Here is a 12,676-nt window from a genome sequence, read left to right as displayed (position 1 = left end):
TTATAACTTTGCTTTTGTTTTTTTTACAAAAATAAAGTCAACTTTAAGCAATGGATGATACACAAACTGATGAATAACTACATAATTCAATGACGACATGAACTTAAGAGCATCTACATAAGCGTTGCTATTGTGAGAAAATTCAATTGAAACCACTCTGATGTTAAATTTGTCAAATGGAATGGCATGGAGTATCTCCATTTCTTCTTCTCGTACGTTTATACTAAGGATGTCGATGGTTTTCACTCCTGCAGCAGAGAGTACGGTCTCCATCCAGAGACAGGGAACGACTGAAGACGTCCTCTGTTTGACGGCGAGGTACTCCTTAAGGCTTCCTGTTCTGTTTGTCTAAAAAGGTAAAACCAAACATTTTGAGAAATCGCTTCTAGAAAAAAGACAGTAGCAAACAAAATCAAAGATAATTTTTGCCCTTCTTTTTCTCCAAATTACTTAAGGTTAAACAAGCATCACTCGAAAGCATGGAAAATGCAAAATATCTACTAGTTTATTTTTGAGAAATGTTGAAAACCATATTTTTTTTAAAATGATAGAAGCCACAATCATCTTGCAAAGTCAGAGGTTGCCACCTGATACGTAACTATTAGTAATAGTACAAACAATCTGAAAGAATTAGACTCTGGATAATACTACCCTCTAACGGGCTTTCTTAATTACATATTGTGGTATATTTATTTAAATGATCTTACCCTGACACAGGCCTGTAATGAGTGTGCTTTTCTGTGTTTTGTCAGGAGGGTCTTGTACCGGCTAGGATATGGCTCTATAAGCAGGCCATTATAACTTCTTTCCATTTCAAAAAATAATGTCAGAGAATGATGTTCTCCGTCGCCTGCACCAACATCAACATAATAGCCGACACGCTGAAATGAAACAATGTATTGCTCGAGTCACGTTTTACACAGAAACTGTAGAGATATTTGTATGATACTGTTATTCTGGAGGGATAGCAAATTGTTTTAGTGGATACTGTATACCTAGAAATGTTCGCCCATCTCGTCCATGAACAGAAAAGAAAATTCTAAATGGGCAGGGAAATGTTTCCCAGAGAGCGAAATGAACATGAGCCGAATTCGTGTATAATGGTACAATAAAAAAGATAACCCGGAAGAAAATATCACTGTATATTGTACTTGGTACCAGTTGTTAATTAATTTTAAATGTAGTTTTTTTTTTAAAAAAGAAATGATTTATTTTTTTCAGGAAGGAGGAATACATTTAAAATATACTTACGACAAGAAGCATAAATTAATTAGGTAGCAAAAAAATTATGACCGAAGTAATTTACTGTTATGCAAACAAGTAGCATAAGTATAAATACACCACTCAGCCTGACAAAATTATCTTTGACATATGTCATATATTTCATTTATCCTTTGTTGATGAAAATAAACACAATATTCTCTCCAAATCTAAAGTATTAAGGTTAAAAATTAGATCTAGTGTTCAGGGATGTATAAAAATAAGGAAACAGTTTGCAAACTGATTTTGACGATAATAACGATATTTCAGAGGAAGAAACACACTAGTAATTTAAATCAGGATGGAATGCGTTTATTTATTAAAGCAGTATTGAAAATCAAGCAACATTAATGATGATATATTTTATGTCGTATATTGTTGTTTATTAACTCAAATGCCATAGAGCAGTTTTTCATATTTTACCGATAAATTGCTTTCATAAAGTCAGAAACACAAAATTGAGAATCGCAACTTAATACATGTAATGTGGACGTTACCGATTTGTGTTCATATCGACATAGTAAATTTAGTTAAAACAGAAAAAAAAAACCTCTTCATAAAATTTGCAAAAATATACTATTGAATAACATCTTGCAAAAAGAAAAAAAATAGAGTTTGAAATTAGATACAGCAGAACCAAACAGTACATTAAACTGCATCAGTGATGCTACGGGCCTTGTTATTGTGACCTGGTTGGCAAGTGAAGAAATCAAAATTGGTCGAAATGAAAATAAATGAACTAAAAAACAATCATGCTTCAATAATGTTTCAACCTGTTGTCAATATCTACAATGCCGCATCCCAGTATCTCCTTATCAATCATGTCAACAGTATATATAGTTCGCATTTCGATAAATTCATTACTGGATTGATGATTTGTTTTTTAAAAAAGAGACTTCAAATGTATTAAAGAGATTTGTTATCTATGGTTAGGTAGTGTAATGTAAATCACGCTACGGTTATTTTCTCTACCTTTTACGTGCACCAGTGCATTTGACTATGTCCTATTTAGTTTTCTTTAAGCGTCACGTATATTAAGGTGTAGTTAATGATGATAGCATTTCAAGTGTTCAATGATGCGAATCTAGTGGTCCCCTATCCCAATGCATATGCGATTCAGAATGTATTTAAACATTTCCCTTTCAACTTTTTATAGTTTGTATACTCTCGGTAAACATATTGATGAGAATTTGAGATAAATATTGACATACCTTTTATAATGTATATGAATTGCTTTCACTGTCACCGTTAATATATGATCCCTTAAGAAACACTCGAGAGAGCCCAATCAAAGGACTGATAACAACTACAGCTCCTTCCACATTGATCTGACTAAACAGGGTCGTATGCTTTACACATATTTTATTAGAAGTATCTTACAACCGGTTTCCTTATTTTTCCTTTAAAGAGAAGGAAGACTATTTTCAAATATTACTTGGCATCCGAATAGTAGTTTAGTTCAGCCCAGTAAAACAAACAACCGATATTTTTCGCGTGGATTGAGGGTTATTTATCGTGAAGAATCATTATTTCTCGGGCTTTAAAAATTCGCTGAATACCATACCCTGCGAAATCAAACAACTATTCAGTACAAAGATATACACTTCAAAAAAGGGGTGGGGTGGGGTTGGGGAATTATAAAGTAAACCGGGGCCAAACTTATTAGGAAAAGGGTAAGACTACAAAATAATGACGGAGAAGAATTTAACTATCAGGTAAATGTTTGATGACATTCTGTTTCGTCCTCTGTTGTATGGTACAAGCATAGACTAGAGAACGGAAATTGATCAGGATCATTATACAGCAATATGATCACCTTTTTCATTAGATGTTCATCAATGATCTTGCTCTGTCCTCTTGAATAATCTGAGTTCTGTTTGATCTCAGTAAGGTTGTATTGCACGCCTGGTCTCCTATCGTACGGCTTGATGAATGTGTCGCGGACATATTTAACTAGTCTATCGTCATCGGCAGGATAATCCAGAATCGATGTTTCTGTGTCATATGTAAATAGCCTATTACTGCCAGCCGACACTAGGTGACTGATTTCCTCGTCTGGTGACACTAGGACTTGGAGCAAAATAAATAGAAAGAATACCGAGACCAGGACACTCCCGTATGTACAGACGCGAAAAGTCCTCCGCCTTCCCAACAACATTGTTAGATCTTCGCCTGAGGAGTGCTCTATATCAAGTCATTTCTGGAATGAGAAAACAAGTCAGTAATTATTGATTCTATCAATAAAATTTCTATAAATTGTTGCTATGTTTTATCTACATGATCAGCCTGCAATGATTTGTTACCAATTGCAAAGGCCTCTACATGATATAACTTTACTCCATCTTGATAGGCCTACCCATTGATCCAACATTCCTGAAATCAAGGGAAAGTCTCAGCAGGTATTATATATCTACATACAATTCAATATTTGTCACGTTTGAATATGTGTATCAATAAACAATTAAAACGGCTTGTAGTTTGAACCGCTATACGGAAAGTAAGGTCCAATCAATCAGTCATTTCTTCTCACAACACGTAGAAATGTTTATAATAATACTGATTTAATTTCATTTTCGTATCTTTTGCTTTATATTATAAATTATGTGCATTCTCAGACTTCACGTCTTTCAAGGGTGATAAAACGTGTTAACAATGTGATATTTGTCCTTAGTCAATCAACGACATGAAACATCAAATTTAAATGTCCTTTCGGAATGTCTTTTCCATCTGTCAAAACAACAAACATTGCTGAACACACACTACCTCTGATGGAAAACGCAATGGACATGTCAATATCTCTAGTAACCTCAGATACCCGTAGTTTTGAAAATAACGTCGACGTTTGTAACTGATAGATACAATGTAGTCATTCATTAAAAGAACACCAAGAAAATACCAACTTGCCAACATAATCAACTTAAGTTATTTCAGTCAACAGTTATAATTAATCAGAATATATATATGAATTGTGTCATTTTTTTTCATTTATATCATAAGATTATTAAGAGTCACAAAATCAAGTTGTATTGTATTTGTTATCTTTGTATTTGCTAATCATAATTCAAATAAAATGACATTTTCAGTCACAGGTAATCACGCCTTTGAATTGAGCTGAAATGCTGCCGTCTATATAAGGAACTGGATATACTATATATATAGGTAAATTAATATACTATCTCTATAGGTAAATATATATACTATCTATATAGGTAAATATATATGCTATCTATAAAGGTAAATATATATGCTATCTATAAAGGTAAATATATATGCTATCTATAAAGGTAAATATATATGCTATCTATATAGGTAAATATATATGCTATCTATATATATAGATAAATATATATACTATCTATATAGGTAAATTAATATACTATCTATATCGGTAAATATATGTACTATATACATATATAGGTAAATATATATACTATCTATAAAGGTAAATATATATGCTATCTATATAGGTAATATATAACCTATCTATATAGGTAATATATATATATACTATCTATATAGGTAAATATATATGCTATCTATATATAGGTTAATATATATACTATCTATATAGGTAAATATATATATTATCTATATAGATAAATATATATACTATCTATATAGGTAAATAAAATTAATATGTACATAGGTAAATAGATATACTATCTATATTGGTAAATATATATATATACTATCTATATAATTTATAAGTAAGCAACTTGATTTCATTTATACCTTTGTAATCTGTATATTTTGAGATAAAAAATCATACACGAACCCATATTTCTTGACATGGACTTACCAGTATGCACGTGTGCAGCTTCTTATACATTGTGATTCTTTCTATACATGCAATATATCATGCCATACCGGATGTATGAATGTTAATGTTAGCTTTTTTCCGCAATATTTTTTTTTTCAAAACAAGCACACGTCAATCCTGATGTAAGGACGGTTCTCTGAAACGTTTACCTTCCTTATAGCATCGTCGCAAAACTACATTTACTAGATTCAAGTAAAATACCCATTGCTATGTATATTGTAATTTACAAGCATTATCTAAACAAGAGATCCCAGAGGTATCTTGGCGCCCACCATTTGAGGATCTGTTTTCAGTTCTTAAAGATTTGTTTATTTTTTTTTGTTTGTTACAGGTGTTGTAAATGTTCATGAACTGGTCTTCATTGAATGTACTCAATGATGGCACAAGATACTTTTATTAAGCACCTATTAGCAAATATCATTTGAAAAAGATCCCAAAGTATTATTAGATAGCAGTCAGTTACAGGTGGATAATGGACAATATGCTTGTGCTGTATTACTGTCGACATCCAAGATGGCTGCCTGTGGGCCACCTTGATTTCAAATCAGTCCAAAAAAGGTACAATGCACAACTAGGGACCAAGGGAAACCAATATCTATGAAATATCAGAAGGATCCATCCAGTACTTCCTCAGATATAGCAGTAAGAAGATTTTACTCTCAAAATCCAAGATGGTTGCCTGCATATGAAATTTGAGAAAGATCCATCCAGTACTTTCCAAGAAATAGCGGTAACAAACTTTTACATCCAAAATCCAAGATGGCCACCTGTCGGCCATCTTGAATTCGAATCAGTCCAAAAAAGGTACAATGCACAACTAAGGACCAAGGGGAACCTGCATATGAAATTTGAGAAAGATCCATCCAGTACTTTCCAAGAAATAGTCGTAACAAACTTTTATATCCAAAATCCAAGATGGCCACCTGTCGGCCATCTTGAATTCGAATCAGTCCAAAAAAGGTACAATGCACAACTAAGGACCAAGGGGAACCTGCATATGAAATTTGAGAAAGATCCATCCAGTACTTTCCAAGAAATAGTCGTAACAAACTTTTATATCCAAAATCCAAGATGGCCACCTGTCGGCCATCTTGAATTCGAATCAGTCAAAAAAGGTACAATGCACAACTAGGGACTAAGGGGAAACTGCATATGAAATTTGAGAAAGATCCATCCAGTACTTTTCCAGAAATAGCGGTAACAAGAATTGTTTACGGACGGACGGACGGACCACGGACCACGGACGGCAGGGCGATTTGAATACTCCACCATCTGATGATGGTAGGCTAAAAACAAGTTTACGCAAGAATGTGCTTTCACCCTCGATATTTAATCTGGTGTTATTGAAAGCAAGTTAGCCGGCCGATTTTCTATCTAGCGAGATTACCTTTATAAAAGATTAGCAGCGCTGCAGTGATAATGGCGATTTAAATCCGAAAACGATTGAAATTCCGTATCAAAGTAATCATGTGCTAATATCAAAGATATTCCTAAAGCATGGTGTGTGTTCCTGTGTATATTTCTTTAGATACTCCGGCGTGACATTAACTGTAGATTTTCCGAATGATCACTCCCTATGAGCTTATATGAATCACAGGTCATTGATTGCAAGCTTATGAGAAATTGAGATATTATTTTTGCAAAAAATCACCCTCTTGCCGTCAGGAAGAGTGACCGAGAATTTAAGGGCCATTTACCATATTTAAATAGTAATCGTAATAATAACACATTTAATGAAACATGTGTCACCGCTAATTGATTTTTATTATAAAAAAAAAATGTCCCAGCGCATTGATAAAAATACACCGTATCTATATTTAAAAAAAAAACAGTGAATTTACCAAATATGATACGCGAAGTCCAGTTAGTTTCTCAAAATAAATGTAACATCATAAATTATTTCTTGGTATTGATCCCACCGATAAAAACGATGTTTAAAACTGCAATACAATATACAAATATTAGACTGTGTTTACCTAATGCCGGGAGCCGCTATTTGAATACTGGGCGTGCACACGTCGTAATGACAGATTACACTGCACAGGTCCCTAAAGCAAGACTATCTCACCGCAGTAAATTAAATTTCTGCTCAGAGATAGAAACTAACACTACGATGAATTTCACTATTGTTAACAAAAGATGTATAGTGAAAAGACTTGCTGGCTGGAGCAGTACTACATATCTGTTTTAGGTGCTTTGTCAGAAAAAAACGGCTAGACAGTACCAGTATTTTAACAAAAATGTCATTAAAAAAACAAAAGGAAATACTCACGAAATAAATGATAGCATGGAAACCCAAGAATGTCAGGAAATTAAGACATCGTCTAATTAATTGACCACAATGCAAATCATCGTCATATCAAAGTAATTTTAAGTCCTCAAATGAGAGCCTGCTTTTTAAAATCGTACACATTTAATTTCATTTTGCACAATGGAAAAAATAATTTCTCAATAAGATCATGATGAATACCACAAACCTCCCACATAGTTTTCGTCAACAATATCTTTCGAAAGTATATAAGACAGAATAGAAGATCTTATAACACAACAAGTAGAAGATTAGAGTGTGACATTTTGATGACTAAACGGTCACCTTCATCTTATTACACAACCAGTAGAAGATTAGAGTGTGACGTTAAGATGACTACACGGCCACCTTCATCTTATAACACAACCAGTAGAAGATTAGAGTGTGACGTTAAGATGACTACACGGCCACCTTGATCTAGCACTGACGTACGCAATGCACACTGGTCATTTGTCTGATGAATGTGATCGTTTAGAGATCGAAAGGTCTCATTCTAATCTTCTAGTGGTTGTCTTATAAGAACTTCCATCATATTGACATTATCAACCTGAAGAAAATGTTCCAAAATATCTGAAAACTGCTGAGCAGTTTATCTTTTAATATCAGATACCGGTGTATATATTCAATGGACATGGTCGGTGTCTGTCTTGTGAAGACATAATAAACCACTAATTTCATAATAGTAATAATAAATGAAATTCTAAGGGATAACGGAAGGTCAGTGTTACCTGTTTTGATGTCATCTTCGAAATATTTAACCAGGGCTGTTGTTATAAAATTTATTCTGATATATCAATCATCCTTGTCGTATGTTCTTAAATGGGATGCAGACGTGTGTACATTACTAGGTCTTTCAATCATCAGAAATTCGTTAATGATTTTTGTCAGACTTCTAGTGAGAATGTGAACAATGACTTATGCGAGTCTCGCGTGTCTGTAATACACAATGTACATTCACTTCAGTACGGAGTTACAATAAGGTTTACCAGTGTTTTCATATAATTTACAGAATTTAACACACGAATTAATAAAACCTAATTATGGTCGATTTAAAGGGGCTTTTACTAGCCCTGGAATATATACAGACATCCTATTTTGCTTTGTCCTCCGAACAAATAATGTTTCCTATAAAAATATTACATTTTTCCAGATTGATGAGTCATTTAACGCACACATTCAATATATCATATCACTTTTCTCTGATACAGGGTCTCTCTTGTGTCGACCAGGATGTTTAATCAAAATTAATGCACAAAAATCTTAAAGACAAATTTTTATACCGTATGCGCTGAAATATTCAATCCAACATTTCGTTATTTCTACGATAACAGCTGAATGAAGCAGGAAGCTTGCACCATTCCACTTGTACATGTACATACAATAAAAATGTTGATTTCTCGCCACAGGTCAATAACGTCGCGATGTCTCCACAGAGTCAGTAACATCATCGTGTCTCGACAGAGTCAGTAACATCATCGTGTCTCGACAGAGTCAGTAACATCGTCGTGTCTCGACAGAGTCAGTAACATCATCGTGTCTCGACAGAGTCAGTAACATCGTCATGTCTCGACAGAGTCAGTAACCATCATCGTGTCTCGACAGAGTCAGTAACATCGTCGTGTCTCGACAGAGTCAGTTACATCGTCGTGTCTCGACAGAGTCAGTAACATCGTCATGTCTCGACAGAGTCAGTAACCATCATCGTGTCTCGACAGAGTCAGTAACATCGTCGTGTCTCGACAGAGTCAGTAACCATCATCGTGTCTCGACAGAGTCAGTAACATCATCGTGTCTCGACAGGGTCAGTAACATCATCGTGTCTCGACAGAGTCAGTAACATCGTCATGTCTCGACAGAGTCAGTAACCATCATCGTGTCTCGACAGAGTCAGTAACATCGTCGTGTCTCGACAGAGTCAGTTACATCGTCGTGTCTCGACAGAGTCAGTAACATCGTCATGTCTCGACAGAGTCAGTAACCATCATCGTGTCTCGACAGAGTCAGTAACATCGTCGTGTCTCGACAGAGTCAGTAACCATCATCGTGTCTCGACAGAGTCAGTAACATCATCGTGTCTCGACAGGGTCAGTAACATCATCGTGTCTCGACAGAGTCAGTAACCATCATCGTGTCTCAACAGAGTCAGTAACATCATCGTGTCTCGACACAGGTCAATAACATCATCATGATAACTCAGCTAACTATACAGGCATACTAAATATCATAAAGAGATTTGCATCAATTTAAAGGTGACACAAGAATATCACTTACCTATGCCGGAACTTCCTGATCGACATAAACATTCTTCAAATAGCGATATTATATTACAGCCTGAACACACGTAAATGCACAACTGTGCCGAGAAAACATAACACATCATTTCCTTCTCACGTACACCTGACTGATCGTTCAACCAGTATAGTCAACACAACGAGGTATAGAAAAATAACGACATACCTTGACAAAGAATCTTTATGCCAAATCTAAATCACATCCAAAAACTCACATTGGCACATTATAATAATAGCTGTAATATTGTCGTTGAACCGTTTGAAATCGGTTATGCACGCTCGACAAACGTCACCCACCTACATATAACCATGGCTCATTGCTATCGATGATCGGTGCTATATATCAAGTAATGTTGCCTGGTTAGCAACGACAGCTGTCTAGTGCAAAACGATAGCCATTTTACACTTATACAAGTTAATTCTAGTGATTCTCTCCGTGTAGCAACCTTCACGACGTCTGTGAGTAGGTAGTATTCAACATCCATTACAATCTTCTACGCGTCATTTTGAAGTCAAAACTGTCTTCTTCTCTTAAAGAAACCAATCAACATAAGTGTTTTTTAAAAATCAATATTCAATTTTTCCAATCCGTTCTCAACAGACGATAATAACTGTTATTTACAATAGTTATAACCCGTGTCTCTCTCATCTCTACCATCAAAGTTCTCAATTTCTTTCAATCAAAGCCTTTCTAAAAAATGAATCGTTTTAAACCGATAACCAACAACTTTTCTCTCAACGAAACAGTTACAATCTTTCCCTTCTTTCCCACCTACTGACAATGTCATAGAAAAAAAGACATCAATATTAGATAACAAAATTGTAACAAAAACTCGAAATCCATTCAACGAGGGCAAAAAATGAATAAATGAAAGATTTACAAAGCTACAAAAAACAAAGAGAACGATACCTGTGTTCCGGGTGACGATGTTCACGCTACAAATAATGTCATGTTCTTAAATGAGAGCAAAGGTAACACAAACGCAACAATCAAGAATGCTACCGAGTATCGTATTGCGAACGGAAACGGAGTTTACCAGTAAGGTCCTGATGGTGACATTAGAACTATTTTCCTTTCCATCTTTCTGGTTCAACTAACCAGACCTAATCTACCACCGGGAAAACGGTAACAATATCATATTTGTTGTATACAGTTATTTATTTTGTTTATTTTCAGTATTGGTACTTCCGCAACCAATACAACCTATCACACCCTATTCCGTTTTTGAAACATTGCTACATCTATCCTGGCCAAACTTTGTAACTGGATCTGTAAGAACCAATAAGGTTATACTCCAGGACTGTAACAGCCATCAATAGTACCATCCCACTCTGTTTTGTCCAAATTGCCAACCAACCCCGTTTTTATCCTACAATGTCAATGACGGCGTCCTGTCCTCCATTACCATTTACAACCGAACCAGCCATTAAAACAGCTCCAACAGAACCAGCCATTACCTACCATTAAAACAGTTCCAACCGGACCAGCCATTACCTACCATTAAAACAGTTCCAACGGAACCAGCCATTACATACCATTAAAACAGTTCCAACCGAACCAGCCATTACCTACCATTAAAACAGTTCCAACCGAACCAGCCATTACCTAACATTAAAACAATTCCAACCGAACCAGCCATTACCTACCATTAAAACAGTTCCAACAGAACCAGCCATTACCTACCATTAAAACAGTTCCAACCCAACCAGCCATTACCTACCATTAAAACAGTTCCAACCGAACCAGCCATTACCTAACATTAAAACAATTCCAACAGAATCTGCCCTTCTTTGCCATTTGAAATTACAACCGACCGAACAGTCTGAATCTTTAAGGATCTAGATTTACTGCGCCAGTGTCTGTCATGACGAAATTATTTTCGCTTGTTTAACGAATTCATGGGAGGAAACGAAAGTTTTATTTAACATAAAAACATCAACGAAATGATCTCGTAATCAAAATCATTAGCTTGTTCGTGATATTCCTCCTAACAACCAAGCCTATGTGCCCTGTATGTGATGGTCTATTCAACGCATTGTGATTTAGTTTTTATGCCTATTTCAAAATATAAAAATACCTTTTTTATCTCCGAAAGACAAATATGATTTATTGGACAAAGTTAACGAGGTAATATTAATGGGTTGATATTGTCCTAAGCACTATACTCCGAACACATAATTTGCTCTAGATAAACCTGGCTTTTGTCCATACGAGACCATGTGAAGTAAAGATACTATGTCGGAGCATACCTGGGTTTATTTTTTATCAAAGAATGTCTAATAAAACTAACATCAAATCAGTGGACGTTTAACGCTAGCCTGATTAACAAAAGACCTCAACATTGCGTACACAATATTTTTTGTATAAACACAAACATACATGATGACCGGCATTTTTTATTCTGAATATTTTAGCCAAAGAGACATTAATAGTACTTGTCTGCCTTCCAACTATCAATGAAGGCTTCAAGGTTTATTTTACGAATGAAATTTTAAAAATTTAACCCCCGACGTGCATGCTGAACCGGTAATGTAGGCGAGGCATTGAATAATATAGTGTTTCAAGAGAATATGAATGGGGTGAGGTGTAAAATGGCAGAGATTCTCTACACAAAACAGTAACCGTCTTTAAAGACAGGCGATGAGTTTACAACAAAATGATAGTTACATTAGGGAACTTAAATTTCAGATCTAATTTGTTTACTTATATACAAAAAGTTCTACGTATGTCTCGTTCTGGATAAAAATCATCTACCAACAATATAGCGAATATACCTACGTAACACTTTCAATAAACAGGGAATATAAAATAACGACTTGGAAACCTTGTCATCACCCAATAAAAAGCTTAAAGGAGCTGTCAACAAAAATATCAGTACATAATGTATATAATACACATCGTAACACGCTTATTCTAGAATGAGGTTTATGCATTTTTGTCTAATTTTACGGTGTACTTACAAATTTGTACGTCCATTATCACCTGTACATACTGAT

At 35.0% G+C, this 12,676-nt stretch overlaps 1 protein-coding gene across 1 annotated transcript; it reads right to left on the bottom strand.

Moving 5' to 3' along the window:
• Positions 1 to 12,676, bottom strand: LOC132561869 (uncharacterized). Its single transcript, XM_060226577.1, has 4 exons — positions 12,641 to 12,676; positions 3,077 to 3,460; positions 708 to 881; positions 1 to 348 (listed from the first exon to the last, which is right to left on the bottom strand). Exons 2-4 carry the CDS (start codon positions 3,416 to 3,418, stop codon positions 1 to 3), a joined length of 864 nt encoding a protein of 287 aa, XP_060082560.1. The 5' UTR covers positions 3,419 to 3,460; positions 12,641 to 12,676.

This window comes from Ylistrum balloti, unplaced genomic scaffold, assembly GCF_031769215.1.
Source record: "Ylistrum balloti isolate Yb309-2 unplaced genomic scaffold, AGI_CSIRO_Ybal_v1 Utg371294, whole genome shotgun sequence".
NCBI classification, from domain to species: domain Eukaryota; kingdom Metazoa; phylum Mollusca; class Bivalvia; order Pectinida; family Pectinidae; genus Ylistrum; species Ylistrum balloti.
This window is presented reverse-complemented; position numbering and strand designations above follow the sequence as displayed.

Bases quoted from the DNA above. Each gene is read 5' to 3' on its own strand.
- LOC132561869 (XM_060226577.1), bottom strand. From the start codon at position 3,418: ATGTTGTTGGGAAGGCGGAGGACTTTTCGCGTCTGTACATACGGGAGT. The intron at 882-3,076 runs GTGATCATATTG...GTTTCATTTCAG, and splicing joins ATGAACATCTAATGAAAAAG to CGTGTCGGCTATTATGTTGA. The intron at 349-707 runs GTAAGATCATTT...TTACCTTTTTAG, and splicing joins CATTACAGGCCTGTGTCAGG to ACAAACAGAACAGGAAGCCT.